This window comes from Chiloscyllium punctatum, chromosome 49, assembly GCF_047496795.1.
Source record: "Chiloscyllium punctatum isolate Juve2018m chromosome 49, sChiPun1.3, whole genome shotgun sequence".
NCBI classification, from domain to species: Eukaryota; Metazoa; Chordata; class Chondrichthyes; order Orectolobiformes; family Hemiscylliidae; genus Chiloscyllium; species Chiloscyllium punctatum.
The window spans coordinates 57,541,478-57,558,859 of NC_092787.1; the positions used below are offsets into that span (position 1 = coordinate 57,541,478).

At 40.0% G+C, this 17,382-nt stretch overlaps 1 protein-coding gene across 2 annotated transcripts in view; it reads right to left on the bottom strand.

Annotated features, from left to right (window-relative positions):
- Window positions 1-17,382, bottom strand: part of LOC140469212 (probable voltage-dependent N-type calcium channel subunit alpha-1B) — a 624,066-nt gene that overhangs the window by 23,574 nt on the left and 583,110 nt on the right. For both annotated transcript variants that reach the window (XM_072565528.1, XM_072565527.1), the window contains exon 41: window positions 3,436-3,543. In XM_072565528.1, the coding sequence (XP_072421629.1) occupies window positions 3,436-3,543 (108 nt within the window). The remainder of the gene's footprint in view (window positions 1-3,435; window positions 3,544-17,382) is intronic.

A 17,382-nucleotide genomic window follows, 5' to 3' on the forward strand; every position in this document is an offset into this window, starting at 1 on the left:
TGTGGGAGGAAACCGGAGCACCCGGAGGAAACCCATGCAGACACGGGGAGAATGTGCAAACTCCACACAGACAGTGGCGGGAATTGAACCCGGGTCTCTGGCGCTGTGAGGCAGCAGTGCTAACCACTGTGCCACCGACTACATGCATTGTGAAGGGCAGTACTTGTCTGGTGCATGGTTGGCCTTTAAATATGGTACTGGCCAGGAATCCCAGGAGATCCTGGTCGTCGCTAGTACTTCCATCAGTAGTGAGTGCATAGTAGCACATGTGAGATGCCATCAAGGCTTATCCTCATATAATGAGAGGAGCTGCAGAGAACTGCATGAGAACACACTAGAGCTCAGGAAGAGAAACTCTCCACAGAGTCCCCAAAATTAACGCAAAGCTGATTTTTGGTAAAATAGAATCATAGAATCCCTACAATGTGGAAGAAGCCATTCAGCCCATCGAGTATATACTGAGTGTCCAAAGAACATCTAACACAGACCCGCCTCCCCACATACCTCCCACCCCCACCCCCACCTTATCCCTATAACCCTGCATTTCCCATGGCCAATCCACCCAACCTGCACATCTTTGCACTGGGAGGAAATAAGAGTACCCAGAGGAAATCCACATAGACACGGGGAGGATGTGGAAATCCCACACAGACAGTCACCTGAGGCTGGCATTGAACATGAGTCCCTGGTACTGAGAGGCAGCAATGCTAACCATTTGCTCTCACTTTGAGGGGGCTCTTGTAGTACAGTGGTAGTGTCCCTACCTCTAAATCAAGAGGTCCTAGTCCAAGTCCCACCTGTTTCAGAGGTGTGTAACAACATTAGAGTGACATGGTGGTTCAGTGATTAGCACTGCTGCCTCATAGCACCAGGGACCTGCGTTTGATTCCCACTTCAGGTGACTGTCTGTGTGGAGTTTTCATATTCTCCCTATGTCTGCGTGGGTTTCCTCCAGGTGCTCCGGTTTCCTCCCACAATCCAAAAACATGCAGGTCAGGTGAATTGGCCATGCTAAATTACCCATAGTGTTAGGTGCATTAGACAGGGGTAAATATAGGGTAGGGGAATTGGTCTGGGAGGGTTGCTCTTCAGAGGGTCTTGTGACTAAATGGCTTGTTTCCATACTGTAGGTAATCTAATCTAATCTAATCTCTGAAGAGATTGATTAAAAAAGGTTAATTTAAAAAAGCATAAGGAACAATTCAAGGGTCCCCTTGAGGCATAGTGGTAGTGTTCCTATCCCTCAACTGTAAGGCCTGAGTTCAAGTCCCATCTGCCTGAACTGGTTGATTAGTAAATAACTAAGAGGATATTCAAGAGGTTCTTGAAGGGGTTGTGCCCCCTACCTCTGAGCCAGGCAAGTAGGTTCAAGTCCCACTTGTTCCAGAGGGTCACGATTGTCATTATAATTTCTATCTGCCTGCCCTTCTATCATGGTTACACCCCTGCCGAGGTGCCCTTGGAGAGGGTGCACTCCACGTCCGTTGTGTATTGCACCTTTTGCACCCTGCAACCCCATGTAACCATAGGTTGCGGTAGTACACGGACTTCCAGCCCAACTGTTTATTCAGCTGTGCTCTGGAATCTGTTGAGCATGGACACATTGATTGTGGGTGGTTGCATTCCCTTTTTAGTCATTTGAAAATTGTTTTGATCTTCTTTTGGTTGCACTTCAGTCCTGATCTTTGGACATCTGGTGCAGAGGGATATGAGTAAGCTGGAAGAACTCCTCATGTATCTGGCCCTGGGCCAGGCCAAGTTGGCAATTAACAGATTCAGGCAGCGGACAGTGGAAGAGATTCATATCTGCTGGCTGCCTGTCCGTCTTCCATAGCTGTGTTGTGCCTGGATATCCTGGGAGAGTGAGCATGTGGTTTTCACCAATGCTGTAGATGCATTTAATGAGAAATGGGCACCGCAGGGGATAGAGTGCTTTATCTCTCCTTCCAACTTCATTTTGATTTCTCTCCCTCACCTTTGATGGTCTGTATTGTTCTTAACAGGCTTTCCGTGTAACCAAATCAATTGGGAAACATGGATGATTTATTGGTGATTGTTTATGGATGAAACAAATAGCACATATGATCTGATGATGGGAAAAAATGTTCAATAAGAGCATATCTGAATGGAGAAAAAAAGAAACAGATAAGAAGCTATTCAAACTAAAATCCAAAAGAATGGCAGAATGCTGTATATCAGAAAGTAAAACAGAAATCACTGGAAAAGCTCAGGAGGTCAGGCAGCATCTGTGGAGACAAATCAGAGTTAACGTTCTGGATTGACAGCCTTCCTCAGAAAAGCTATTCAAATGGTCTTGTGGCACATTGGTAGTGTCCCTACCTCTGAGCCAGAGGGCCTGGGTCATGTCCCACCTGCTCCAGATCTATAAAGAAAAGTCCCTAAAAACGGCAATTAAAAACTATCCAAGAAGCTATTCAACTGATGCTATTTATGTACGGCTGAGCCAGGAGGCCCAGGTTCAAGTCCCACCTGCTTCTGTGGTGTGTCATAACATCCCCAAACAGGTTGGTGAGAATATATCTGCATAGCATTAGGATTCTTAGTCTAAGATAGTTTAGTCAAGCACTGGGTGGTGCTTTTACCAACTGACTGTTGTATTTTCCTGTGTTATCAGTAAGTAACATGGGTTAAGCAGCTTGGATTTAGTTTACTTGAAAATCTCACACAGGCTCATTTAACCATGCCGACTACAATTCTCGATCACACATATTTCTGCATGCATGCTTCTTCTAACTTGCACAAATGCTGACCCGTCCACACTTCACGTCAGCTCTGATGAAGACTCAAAACATTGGCTTAATCTCTGTCCATGTATGCTGCCTGACCTGCTGTGATTTCCAGCATTTTTGCTTTCAGTACAGATTCCAGCACCTGCACTAATTTGCTCCTTCTAACTTGCTTCTGCTGGATTACATATTGCAATTGGCCATGTAGTGCCATTCTGATCCTGTCTCAGTAGCCATATCCAGCTCTTCAATCAATAACAAATCAGGCTTATTAACTGCAAGTACCAAATCATTAAAATAATTCACTGCAGAATGAACAACATTACACCATTTCATTTAATTTCTCAATTACCAACTTTCTCGATTGCACTTTTTTGAAGGAGTCTCAAATGTTTCTAACCTGTTTCTAAAGTTCAAAATGTGGACTGCGGTAACATAAGTACATTTACAAATGCTTGCTTTACAAAACACGACAACATAAGGCAAGGCTCTTCGCTTAAGTTTTCCATAATAAACTAACCAACCAATGCTTGAATTTAAGTAGTCGTCAGGTACCTTGGCTCATTTGTTTGGATTCAGCCAATTTATCCATTGAAATCAAGACAATATTGCCTCACTAAACACAACTGATGCCATTTCATATTTTTCAGGCAAAACCCAACTTTTCTAACTGAGGAGGAGTACTCACGTCGATGTGGAGGCACCAGTATATCCAAAACCCTTTGAGATAGATTTGGCCAAACAGCAGTTAATTCCTTCCGAAGCTCAGCATCACATTGTTGTTGGTATGAACCTCCTATGGGAGAAGACAAGCACAGTCAGACTCTGCCCCTGCCTCCGGTGTACATAAAAATTATTGTTCTGTACCCATTGTGATCTACTTCTAGACAGACAGCAGCTGTATTTCTGTTCACCATGTGTGCAAGGCTAAATGGAAAGACCTAAGCCCTTGAGATCAACACTGTGAAGCAACATGTTGTCCATTCACTAGGCTTCCATCTTGACAATGCATTACAAAAACAATCCTTCAGACTTGTTGTTCAATAGGAGATAAGTTATGACTCTACATACTTAACTTTAGAAGTAAGGGCAGGTAAGATGTGTAGATAGCCTCTGGAATCAAAGGGACTGCTTCACAATATAAGAATGCCCATGATAAGAGCAAATGCAGAGAAGGGAAAAAACAGGAAAATGTTGAAAGAGTGATGGAAGATAGTGAAACAGCATGTGTGCCTCATTAGTAACTTTATTCCCTGCAAATGGTCAGCAGGGTCAGATTCACTCTCTTCACAGACAGTGTGAAAACACCTCAATGAATAGATGTAAGATATCCGACCACATTCCAACTGGTTCCTTAGGCTATCATGACCTGTTATTTTACAGGATAGTTGAGTTTAATAGTATTTACAATAAACCAAAAGCATTATTTGAGATGTCTTACAGAATTTTCATTACATATCTTGATACAAGTTTTAGCTTAAGGAAGAACTCATGTTGCTGAAAATGAGTAAAATAAGGAAGGCTGAGTTCTAACAGGAAAGGTTTGCAAATAAATGGAACTATTCAAACAAAGTGTATATATATCCTTCTCTCTGAAGCAGTTAAAAAAACAGCTACACATTTACGTGAACAGGGAAGAACCAAAAACTATCTGCTGGACTTTTGTTAATCCTATTCTCTGGTTATCATTTGTTCATTTACAACTAAAGCAACTGAGATAGCTCAACATGTTTCCATATAACCCTGATCAGAGATGTTATTATAAATTTCCACATTCAGTAGAACTGAGGTATCCTCAATCAGAGGTAGGGACACTGCCACTGTACCACAATGGACCCATTACTCATAATGCTCAATTTTGAACATTACTTTCTCCAAACATGAACCAGAATGCACTATCTGAAAATGTGGTTAGGCAGATTCTATCAAAACTTTTAAGACAGATTCTCAATAATGAAAATATACTCAATAATGAAAAAAAATTGCAGAGTGAAGAAGAAAGGATGTGGGACCATTTGATTATTTCTTTAAAGAGATAGCACACATATGATAGACAATAGACAATAGACAATAGGTGCAGGAGTAGGCCATTCAGCCCTTCGAGCCTGCACCGCCACTCAATATGATCATGGCTGATCATTCCTAATCAGTATCCTCTTCCTGCCTTATCTCCATAACCCTTGATTCCACTATCTTTAAGAGCTCTATCCAATTCTTTCTTAAATGAATCCAGATACTGGCCTCCACTGCCCTCAGGGGCAGAGCATTCCACACAGCCACCACTCTCTAGGTGAAGAAGTTTCTCCTCATCTCTGTCCTAAATGGTCTACCCCTTATTTTTAAGCTGTGTCCTCTGGTTCAGCACTCACCCATCAGCGGAAACATGTTTCCTGCTGCCAGAGTGTCCAATCCTTTCATAATCTTATATGTCTCAATCAGATCCCCTCTCAGTCTTCTAAACTCAAGGGTATGCAAGCCCAGTCACTTCAGTCTTTCAGTGTAAGGTAATCCCGCCATTCCAGGAATTGGCCTCGTGAACCTACGCTGCACTCCCTCAATAGCCAGAATGTCTTTCCTCAAATTTGGAGACCAGAACTGCACACAGTACTCCAGGTGTGGTCTCACCAGGGCCCTGTACAGCTGCAGAAGCACCTCTTTGCTTCTATACTCAATCCCTCTTGTTATGAAGGCCAGCATGCTGTTAGCCTTCTTCACTACCTGCTGTACCTGACAGCATGGCCTCTTCTATTCCTTATAATCTGTGGCTCCCAACTTCTTTCATCTCCTGATGATGCTGATGACATTTGCCAAGGTATGCCTCAACACTGGATGTGGATGTTTTCCAAGATATATCTCAACATTCTTTACAGCCTTTAGATTTCAGCACAAATATGCATTTCAGACAGGTTGCTTCCACTGACTGTTGGAAAATAGATAATTCCTGCATCCTCTCCAGCTGGCAAAGAAATTGGTCTCTTTGAATGTGTACAAACACTCCACAGCTTCATTTCAAAATAGTGAATACACCTAATATTCAGATATATAGTCCCAACTCAATCATAAAGGAATCAGATATCTCCAGTAGATAGCCATTTCTCACCTTCAAGCAGGTTGACACTTCTACTTATTGAGGAACTATCGTCATTTTCAAAGTAAGCCGAAAATCAGCCCTGTGATAGAACTCTGGAACTCACTGCCTGAGAGGGTGGTTTAGTCAGACATTCTTTTAATATATAAGCATACTTTGATATTCACTTGTGTTGCCATTGTTTCCAGGGCTATTGGCGAAAAGTGGAAAATGGGATTAGTGTAGTCAGATCTTTGTTGACTACATGGCTGTGATGGGCCAAATGGTCTCCTTCGATGCTGTAAACATCCATGAGTCAATCCCAATGTTTCCAATATACTTTCTGTCTCATTCAGCTGTCTGCACAGAAGCTATTTCACCTTCCGTTTCAAACTCTAAGTTTGTTGATTTGCATTGCTTAGTGTTTGGCCACCTTAATGGCTTGGAAAGGGTGGATGCTAGGAAATTGTTTCCGTTGGGTGATGAGACTAGGACCCGTGGACGCAGCCTTAGAATTAGAGGGGGTAAATTCAGAACAGAAATGCGGACACATTTCTTCAGCCAGAGAGTGGTGGGCCTGTGGAATTCATTGCTGCAGAGTGCAGTGGAGGCCGGGACGCTAAATGTCTTCAAGGCAGAGATTGATAGATTCTTGTTGTCTCGGGGAATTAAGGGCTACAGGTAGAATGCAGGTAAGTGGAGTTGAAGTGCCCAGCAGCCATGATTGAATGGCGGAGTGGACTCGATGGGCCGAATGGCCTTACTTCCACTCCTATGTCTTATGGTCTTATGGTCTTAATTTCATTTTCTTCAGTTATATTCTATACCAAAATCTCATTTCCATGGTGAGAATGTTTTTTTAAGATAGCATATTCTGTAAAAAATAATGAAGAGACAATTTCGTTGTGCTTTGGCTTTTGTTGGAAATTGTGTTTTCTCCCTGGAAGAAATTCAGATGATACTGTATTTCTAATTAAATATACTATATTGTGGCATTATAAGGGATATTGAATAGTTTATCAGAAGAAAATTAAATTAGTTGATCTCAATGTTTTAACACACACTATATTACTAGAAATGTGTAGTTCAATTTATTGAATAACCAAATGCAAAATTGTTTTTATTTTTCAAAGACTAAATTATTACATGTTGTCTTCAGGTAGCTTCCCCCCCTACAGAATTCCTTGTGGTCTGTTCAATGGAGCCTTTAAAAAGTGATGCAACACCTTGGCTGCAGTGCTCAAGACTTGCACGCTACAACTAGCCTTCCCCCTAGCCAATCTGTTCCAGTACAGCTACAACACAGGCACGTATGCACCAACATGAAAAATTGGCCAGGTAGGACCTGGCAATGGAGAGGGCCAATCCAAACCCACCAATTATCATACGATCAATCTCCATCCTCAGCAAAGCCATGGAACATATCATCAACAGTGCAATCAACCAGCACTTACTCAGCAATAGTTTGCTCACTGGTCTCGATCTCATTACAACTTTGATTCAAACATGGAATGAACATAACAAATTTCAGAGATGAGGTGAAAGTGACTGCCCTTGACATCAAGACAATATTTGACAGAGTGTATCATCAACAATGAGGTCAATTGAAATCAACGGAAAACTCTACGTTGGCTAGAGTCATACAAAATAAAAAGGAAGATGGTGTGACCAATAGAAACCAAATATCTCAGCTGCAGGATATCACAGAGGATGCTCCTTTGGGTAATGGCTGCATGCAAATACCTTCAGCTGTTTCATGAATGACCTTTGTATGTTGTTGATGATTGCATATTGTTCAGCCCTCAGTGTATCCTATGAGATACTAAAGCAGCGTATTCCCAAGTGCAGCAAGGCCTGGATGATACTCAGGAGAAAGTGAGGACTGCAGATGCTAGAGACCAGAGTTGAAAAATGTGGTGCTGGAAAAACACAGCAGGCCAGGCAGCATCCAAGGAGCAGGAGAATTGACATTTCGGGCATAAGCCCTTCTTCAGGAATTCGTCAGTCGGTTCTGTAGGTAGGTGCTGAGGAAGGAGATGTGACTGTGGTAGTGAGTCTGTTTCAGGACGTGGCTGAAGAACTTTAAGGCAGATGTGATGACCTGGGGGGTGCAGTGAGAGAGGGACTCACTGAGCTCCTTGTAGAGGGAGGAGAGCTTCTTCAAGGTAGGCATCCTTGCAAGAGGATTTGTAGTAAGTTAAGATCAACTAGGAGAAAGTGAGGACTGCAGATGCTGGAGACAAGAGTTAAGAAATGTGGTGCTGGAAAAACACAGCAGGCCAGGCAGCATCCGAGGAGCAGAAGAATCGACATTTCGGGCATAAGCCCTTCTTCAGGGATATTCAGATTTGGAGTGATAATTAGCAAGTATAATTCTACGTGCCAGACAATGACTATCTGCAAGAAAAGACAAGTTAACAATCACTGTTTGACATTCAATAGTATTATTGTCACTGCTCTTGTGGCTTCAGTATTTACCCTTGTTGGTTCAGTTACATTTCGGGTCATTGAACATCCTACCATTAACACCTGAGGAAATTTAATGAGCAAAAATGTAACTGATGCAACAGCATTATTACTGTGGCTGAAAGGGCAGGTCAGATGCTGGGAATTTTTAGCGAGCAATTCACCACCTGACTTACCAAAGTTGTCCACCATTTTTAATGTACAAGTCAGGAGTGTTTAGAATATTTTCCAATTGCCTGGATGAGTGCAGCTCCAACAACACTCAAGAAGATGAACACAATCCAGAACAAAGAAGCCCATTAGTGTAGCATCCCATCTATTACAGAATATCCACACTCTCTCTGGCACAATTACTGCAGCACTGGAGCAACTTATCAGGACGTCTTAGTGAGCATATTGCAAACCAGTGCCCTCCACCACCGAGAGAAACAAATGTAATAGCTGTTTAGGAATACTGTTGGCTGCAACTTTTCCAAGTCATACATCATTGTAACTTGTGGTGGGGAATAAATGCTGTCCTTGCCAGCAATGCTAACATCCCTTGAACAAGTTACAAAAAACTCTGTTGCCAAAGATAGTGATGCACGTAAATGTAGTGCTACATCCAGCATTTCTCATTGAAGAACAAGAAGAAAAGACCACTTTGGGTGAGTTATCCCCACTTGAACAGTAGCACTGAAGGCTCCCTGTTAAAACGATAGTATTAATTTTTCCACGTAAATTGTTATAAGTGAGCTTCTTAGATTTTCTTATGCCAGCTTATTTAAATGTCCAAATGTTTGTATAGTGATCACATTTTGGTTATATGATCTCACCATTTTAGCCTCAATATTTAAATGCAGAGTACTCAAGACTGACTACTAGAAATCTATATGTATTAAAACATGTATTTCAATAAAGGTTTCGAGAATGTAACAGGTTCCAGGCTTTTTCTGAAGCAATCTACTGTGGATTACATCATCTATGAGAAAAAGTATAGTGCCACTGTAATTCTCCTCCAGTCCTAAAATGTTGAATAAGTGACTGATTTATAAATTGCATAACCAAGGAAAACAAACATCTCTCAGCATTTCACATTCCTGAGCATTTCCAGGAAGTGGGATTGGAATAGGTGACGTTAGTGTACAGGCTGGGTGAGCACGGCAGTACTGGTTAACACAAAATGGCTTTAAATCAATTGAGGAGAAACAAATACAGAGAGAAATGTGCCCTAGGACAAAAAGAGAATGAAAGTTGGCATTTTGTTGGAACTGCATAACCCATTTTTCTTGTCATTTGCGTGATTATTAGTGCATCATTTACAATCATGTGAAGTGTAAATCACTCCCACCTCTCCAGGGTATCATGCCAACATGAGGGACCTGAGATCACCATTATTAATTTGCAAAGAAATATCTATAAATGCATTGCAAGAGCCATTCATTTCGACATATGAGGGCAGACATTAAGATTGTATTTGGATTTGGATCGTAAGTTCTTGTAAACTTAATGCAAGTTGCACAAATAAATTATGGACAGAACAAAAACTAAGACTGGAAAACTTCCAAATGCCACTGAAGGAAGATATTGCTTTTATCTGTTAATCAGAGGAAAAGCTGAGATGAATGATCAAATGCAATGGGCAGGGAAATTAGGAAGTCTCAGAATGATGTGCATTTTCAGATCACTCTGGTAAAGAGGGATCAAAGGAAGATAGCACAAGTATGTACTATTTTAATCCAAGTTTAATGTGCAAATGCCATATCTAATGAATCTGTTTAACATGAGAGACAGAGGGCAGAATGTGCTCAGCTCCTAAACAGAAGGTCGTGAGCAAGAAGTTTCCCACCATCGAGAGCAAAATATCCAATCTTCCAACAAAGATGGTCAAGAAGTGATTCTCACCAAAAGGCAGTGGGAAGCCTCATTATTAATTCATTGCACCTCACTGATATCTAGTTTCCTGTTTTCTCTCCTGCTGGATAGAATACAGACAGTGCCAATTCTCAAACATGGATGTCAAAGCAGTAAGAAGAAACAGAAATTGCTGGAGCAACTCAGTAGGCTTGGAAGCATCTGTGGAGAGAAAGCAGAGTGAGCATTTCTAAGTCCAGTGCCAGGCCTACTGAGTTGCTCCAGCAGTTAGTTTCTGTTTTTGGTTTTGTTTCAAGTTTTCACCATTGTAGTTCCTGGTTTTAGTCAGAGCTGTAACTGACAACTCCAGCACTGGACTTCCATCAGGCTTCAACATCTCAGGGCATGTTCCATGCACGCACCCACTGTCCAACGGGACCTCCAGGTTCCAATCGACAGAGCAGGTGCCAATTATCCTCTGTCCAACAAGTCCTGGTCAATTAAAATTAATTGTGCTGGGCAGCTGTGGACTGCTAGCACTTGACTGGGTGCACAGCTCGGCTTTAAAGATGTCTCTCTACCAGGAATCCTGGGAGTTCCCAGCAGCAGCCAGTACTTCTGCGTGTAACAAAGTGGAGAATATGACGAGGAGAATATGACGAGCAGGCTGCCATGGAGACATGGCGCATAGGTAATGAGACAAGTTTCGGAAGGAAGCATGAGAAAACTCATTAAGCTTTCTTTATACTCCGAGATCATGGAAGGTGTTATATAAAGCCAATAGATTTCTTTTGAATAAAACTTAAGTCATTCCATCTCAAACTTAAATTCTTCATAGCGGGTATCATCCTTCATCAACTATTGACTCATGAATGTTTTAAATGATGACAATCATTTGGAAAATGCTCTTTTCTCAAGGCTATGGTGATAACAATAAACTACTCAAGCTTTGTGTTTTAAGTCAGTGAATTTCTAATCCCTAATGGATGTTCCACATTGTCTCTAAGTTCTACACTGTTTTAACCCATTGAGTGTAGTCAGTATGCCTTTCCTTTCTGTTTTTGAATCAGTGAGGGTGTCTCTTTTGTGAAACTACTGTGTGATCAATTGACAGAACATTAAGACTGCTGGACTTTTAACTTAGTTTTTTTTAGTTTAAATCAAGAACGAATTTGTTATTAATTATTCCTTTATTTCTTTTTTTTAAACTTATTCTACGAAGGTAATGCTTAAGTAAGGTAATTTCTCTTACTAATTTATACCTTCCCTTTTTGTACCCAGGTACCTTTGAACTTAAGATGGTGCCATGTGTGGCAACACTATACACTTTTTACTCGACTCCTGTACTTGAGTACACATGACAATTAAATCTAAATCTAAAAATCTAAAATATCTAAAAATTATGTTTGGTGCATCCGCCTACAGACAACTTTTGTATCAGTGGGTCATTACCTTTCCTTTAACCATGAAGACATTAATGCTTCTACTGCAAAGTCAGCGAGAGAAAAGTTATATTTTACACATTACTCCAATTATATTGTCAACATAATTTCCATCCAAATACAAGTAGTTTTACTGAATCTTCCTCAATCATGTTGTGGAATATTCTGGACTGTCTGGCTAGACATCAAAACATGTTGAGAAAGAAAATGCGTTGGCTGGGCAGTGATTCAATTGAGAGGCAGGATGAATTGGAAGTCCATTGAATGAATATTAAAAAGCCATTTTGGTGTAATAGCCTCAATAAATCAGATAAATGGTGTGATTTTGAAAATGGGAAATTAAAATTGTTGCTAATAAGTTAGTTTTAGAAGATATAATTTAAAAACAAATGAAAGTTGAGGGTAAAGCTTTTACAGAGAATAATTACAAGCTTTACTGAAACACACAAATGCAAAATCACAAATGCAAGTCAACAATTCGAGAAATTTTTTTTTAGAAAATATACACAAGCCACTTTTTATACAATTTCTGAAGTAGAAAGATATTAAAACTGACTTTCTGGGTTCGTTATATATTTCTTGATATTAATGGAATAAAAGTAAAAATTCAACATAATGTCACCTGCACTTTCAGTCACTTTGAAATTGACAAAAGGTTTAAGATGTGATGAATTACATTTGCCCATACAAAGAAGTGCTGTCTAAACAACAAAGAACAATACAGCATGGGGACAGGCCCTTCAGCCCTCCAAGCCTGCACTGACACGTTTTGCTCTTCCATCCTAAAAGTGTCTTCACTTACAGGATCTGTAGCACTCCATTCCCTACCAATTCATGTATTCATCCAGGTGCTTCTTGAATGTTGCTCTTGATTTTGCTTCCACTACCCCCTCTGGCAGTGGGTCTCAGGCACACACCACCCTTTGTGTGAAAGACTTGGCTCATCTCTTTCAAATATCCTGCTACCTCCCTCCACCTCACCACACCTTGAATCTATGTCCCCTAGTGATTGACCCCTTCACCCTATACTCTTCAGTGCTTTTCAACAAGATTCCAGTTTAATATTTTGATTCAAAGAATTAATCTTTGGTGGCGGTGCAAACTGGGCAATTTTGAATCAGATACCCTTAATATACTACACTTGATATTTAATTCTGTTTGCAATGACAGAATTGAAACAGGATTAAACTTTACCTGTTGACATTGCATGTTATATCAATGCCTTCATCATTTACTGACACCCTTATATGACTCAATGTTTGTTAGGTCATGAATATCAGCAATGACCCTTTTAAATAATAGATTCAATTTAAGTACATGATTAAAAATGTCACGATTGCCTCATATCAAAAAACTCAAGTCATTTTTGCAGAGAGATGGAATGTGGCATAAAGTAAAATATTATGCAAACTAAGTAACTTTGAAATATTTCAAATGATCTTCTGAAAACATTCTACAAAAGGGTTAAAAGTGTTTTTTCTTTAAGTTCTATTAATCATACTTGTGGCATTTTGTTCTCCTCTAGACGTTTTAAACTGAGGAGACAGCAGAACATACCACTGAAGAGTAAACAGATTTTTCTGGTTTCTAGCAGATCAGCTTTCACTTAAACAGCAACTTCATAGATCTGATTTGATCACTCTTTGTGATACAAGGTGACCAGGCCATGTTGAGTCTGTACACAGGCATCAGTTTTCAAATCTATATTCCACAGCAGCAGATGTCAATGACTACTCCACCCACACAGGATAAGTAAAGCTGGCTCCTGCATGAGTCAAAAACAGAAAAGTAACGGCCAATTCCAGACCCATTCACTCTGCTATTTCTGTCAATTCAGAACCATATTGCTTGGTTCTTTTAGGGAACATCATCATGCAACAAATCTACCTCTCTTGCTGATTGCAATCTTCAAACAGTCAACTTGAAAATTAAGAAAATTCAAGTGTTATATTTTAACTTTCCACAATATCACCCTGCCATCTCAAACACAAAAATTTTTTGCGGCCAGAATACAAGAAAAGCAATTATAATTAAATAGCTTGTCTTATGATTTGCAAAATACAATTGGATGTCAAAAGAAGGTACTAGAGACCTATATTCTCTGGTAAAAGACAACAAACCATTAAAAATTTGCAAATTTGGAGAAGAGTTCTCATAAATTTATTTTGTCAGATGTTTTGAGATTTTTGATTACTGCCATTTCTATTATTCAGTTACTCATCACTAGTTGCTAATTACTATATAATTATCATTTTCGTATTACTGACCCAAGTTGACTGCAGTATATATTATTGTTTTCTAATGGAAAGTTATGTTTTTACTTGGAATAAAGATTTTCAGTGTGGCTGAATTGAAGAACTTTTGGAACATTTCCTGATGTGATTCTCACAATTCCTCCTTTCAGAATCATACATTGTCTGATTATAAGCATAGGAACACAAGTACCTTCTGAGTTGGAAAAAGGAAGTTCCAATTCATTTTTTGTTTCAGAATCCTGGAGTATATTTTCACCCCTTCACTAACTTTAATAAAAAATATATACATCTATTGATATTCATCTAAAGCTATTTGCTTGCTCAAAGTTCAAGAGACTGAGAAATAAAACTAGTAAGTATAAGTAATACAATACAGGAGAAAACTTGAATTTAGCAATTTTAACCTTAATGCAGAAAGCAATGCTTTTAAACTTACATTAAGTTTGTCAATAGAGAACAATGCGCCTTGAATAACTGATCAAAGTTGGATGTGTTGTGACCTGCAAGTTAGATCCTAACAAAGTTAACATGCAGCTGGTGCTTTAGCCTGTGTCAACTGAAGGGAGTAATTTATAAACATCAGGAAGTTTATGTAGTGAGCACTGTTAGGCCATTGTGGTATGAACAAAGGGAGAAAGATCAGTGAAGATGTCAGTAATAAGACTTACATTAATGATTGCAGTTTGCAGCTGGTATTGTAGAAGCTTAATTTTATTGACAAATTCAAATGATTGCTTCACTTAGATTGCACATTTTTCCCTAACTCCATGTTTTAGTCTTGCCCTACTTAAATGCTTGCCAACTGATATCACTAAACCAAAAGTGTTGTGACGTAATTATTTACAAACATATAAGCATGGGTTCCTGGCAGTTATTAAAAGCTACGTATCCAGGCCCTAATCTGCTTCATAAACTTCACCAGATTATTAGACCTACTTAGGCAATCTATTATCCTTAGGATATCCAAACTCTTGGATACGTGGAAGTTGCAAGTATTTTTAATCAACCTGTTCAGACCTATTATGACACATTTTGGAACTTGAACCCAGAACTTCTGGCCCAGAGGTACAGATGCTACCTTGCATGTGACAACAGCACTTAATGTGGAAAGGTACATGCTGACTTTTATAAGACAGCCTGTGTAAATTTCCTTTTCTCATTTATTCATGGGATGTGGATGTTGCTAGCTAGGCTAGTATTTATTGTCCATCTCTAATTGTCCGTTGCCATGGGTTTCTCAGCCAATGGATGCCAGACCAGGTAAAGATGGTCAATTTCCTTCAATAAAGTGCATTCATGTACCAGATGGACTTTTACAACAATGGTTGCCCTTTAACTAGCTTTTTAATTCCACATTTTTACTGAATTCAAATATCCCTGTGTGATTTGAACCAATGCCATCAGAACATGAGCCTGAGCTTCTGGATTACTAGCATGATGACATTCTCTCTGTGTCACTGCCTCCCGAATGACATTCATCAATTGCCTTGCCGTATTATAATGCTGACCAAGAAGCCCAACGTTTCATTAGGTCAGACATCCACTGCAGCAAGAATAAAATGTTTAACTTCATTGAAAATATAGAATTATATTTATTTACTTAGGTTATATAAAAAAAGGAATATGCACGCTTCACTATTAACAGTATGAAACTCCTTGAATCAATCAAATTAGCTTCATAAACTATCTTCCCTTTCACTCAACAAGCTCAATGCTTACAGCTACAATGCTGTGTAGAAGTGTGGCCAATATCAAAGCCAGGGTGTGTTGAACTTTCCTTCAATAAGTTCGGCAAACCAATTGGAATAATTTCAATTTCAGTTTCAGTCCTCTGACCTTCAGCCTACCAACCTCAGAACCTAGATACCAACCATTAGATGTTCTAAGTAATCCCTGAGGAAACATGCTCCAAAGGGAATAACTTCGACTCCAGGCCTTCTACTCTATTACAGGCCATCGTATTTGATGAAACTTGAACACTGCCACTGTTACTGTCCCCTAACTCTTCACCTCTATATTTACTTAAAACCAGTTACATCTCAAACTGTCCCATTTCTGATAAGAGCTCGTTGACTGGAATGTTATTTTTCTCCAGTTGCTGCCAGATCTGTGGAGCATTCCCAATGTTTTCTGTTTCATTCTGTCACTGCTTTCTTCGACCATTGCAACATAATCTGCATTCACTCCTACACTCTCAGCCTCTGCTGCCGCCTCCCTATTTTCCACCTTTAACAACTTCAGGCGTAACAAGTTGACCATCTCACCTGCAAACTGCAAAACTTACATATTGCTGCTCCCCACATATTGAACAAAAGCTTGCACTTTTACTGAGTAACTCACATACTGTTTGCAAAGAGAGCCAAGCTGACCCACCAGTGTAAGGCTTGCCATTCCTTCCTCTAACTGCGGAGTTGAAAGGGCAGGGGTAAGCCTTTCTCTGAAATTAAATCCCTGGGAGGCTAAAGTCCTGTTCAATGAGAGCAGCTGGTAAACCAGAGACTGACAGCTCTTGCTCCTGGCAATGCCAAGGAGAAGGCTGAAGCAGTTGCTGGAAGGACCATTAAGATTGTGAAGACCAACGTGTCAGCTAAACTTCTTTATTGAGGGAATGTGGGGAGATCGCAAAGAGTGCACTTAGGGAATTGAAAGGGCGGGGTGGAGGGGGGAAGCTGACTCAAAACAGTCCCTCATGTCCTATGTCCAGCCCCTCGATCAGTTCATTGGGACATCCTCGAATAGTTCCAATCCTCCCCTGCTCCTCACCAATCGGCCTGCAATGGTTTATGATCCAGGAAAGGTGATGTTTATCCATCCCATCTCATACAGAGATAACTGAGCCGATGGGGTTGGGGAGGCAGATCGGTCCTTAAGTAGTCATTAATTGTTCCCTTGACAGCCTCAGTTGGTGGTGGAAGGCCCCAGTTCCACCTTCCTGCCCAGAACTTAATTCAGGTGGAAGAGGGAAGGTGATGGGTTCAGGAATACCATCACCTTGCTTAATTCAGTCACATTCCTACCTCCAGCCTGCACCTCTAGGATTTAAAGATTCCTCTCAATGACCTGTATTGTTATTGATGGTCTTCTTGCTCAGCTCCAACACTTTCTTATTCCAGAAAGCTGACTTCAAGATTTGTGTTTAAGTTCTTTAACAATTTTGGCTGCCATTAATTAGTGATGAATTATTTTAGAATCATTGGAGGAAAGTAACAATTAAATCCTGCATTGAAACATATCATCATTGATACAGGAAAAGAAAATGAAACTATTCCAGTGCAAAAAGGAATTGTAATCAGTTAAATGCCTAACTTAGATAACCAACAAGAAAATGATATCAAAGGTATATGCTATTTTTAAAGCCTCTCAAAATGTTCGTCTTTTATATCAATAGATCATCTGCTGAGCTGGATCCATTTTCAACTTTGAAATCCAGCCTAGCATTCAATACCTGTCATTTTCAAGAAAAAAATCTTAAAGCTACCATGCTTGAAAATAACAGAGCAAAACAGTGTCCTCTTTCCATTTTAAAATGAAATTCAGAGAAAAGTAGGCACAGTTCTTTTTACAACTTTCAA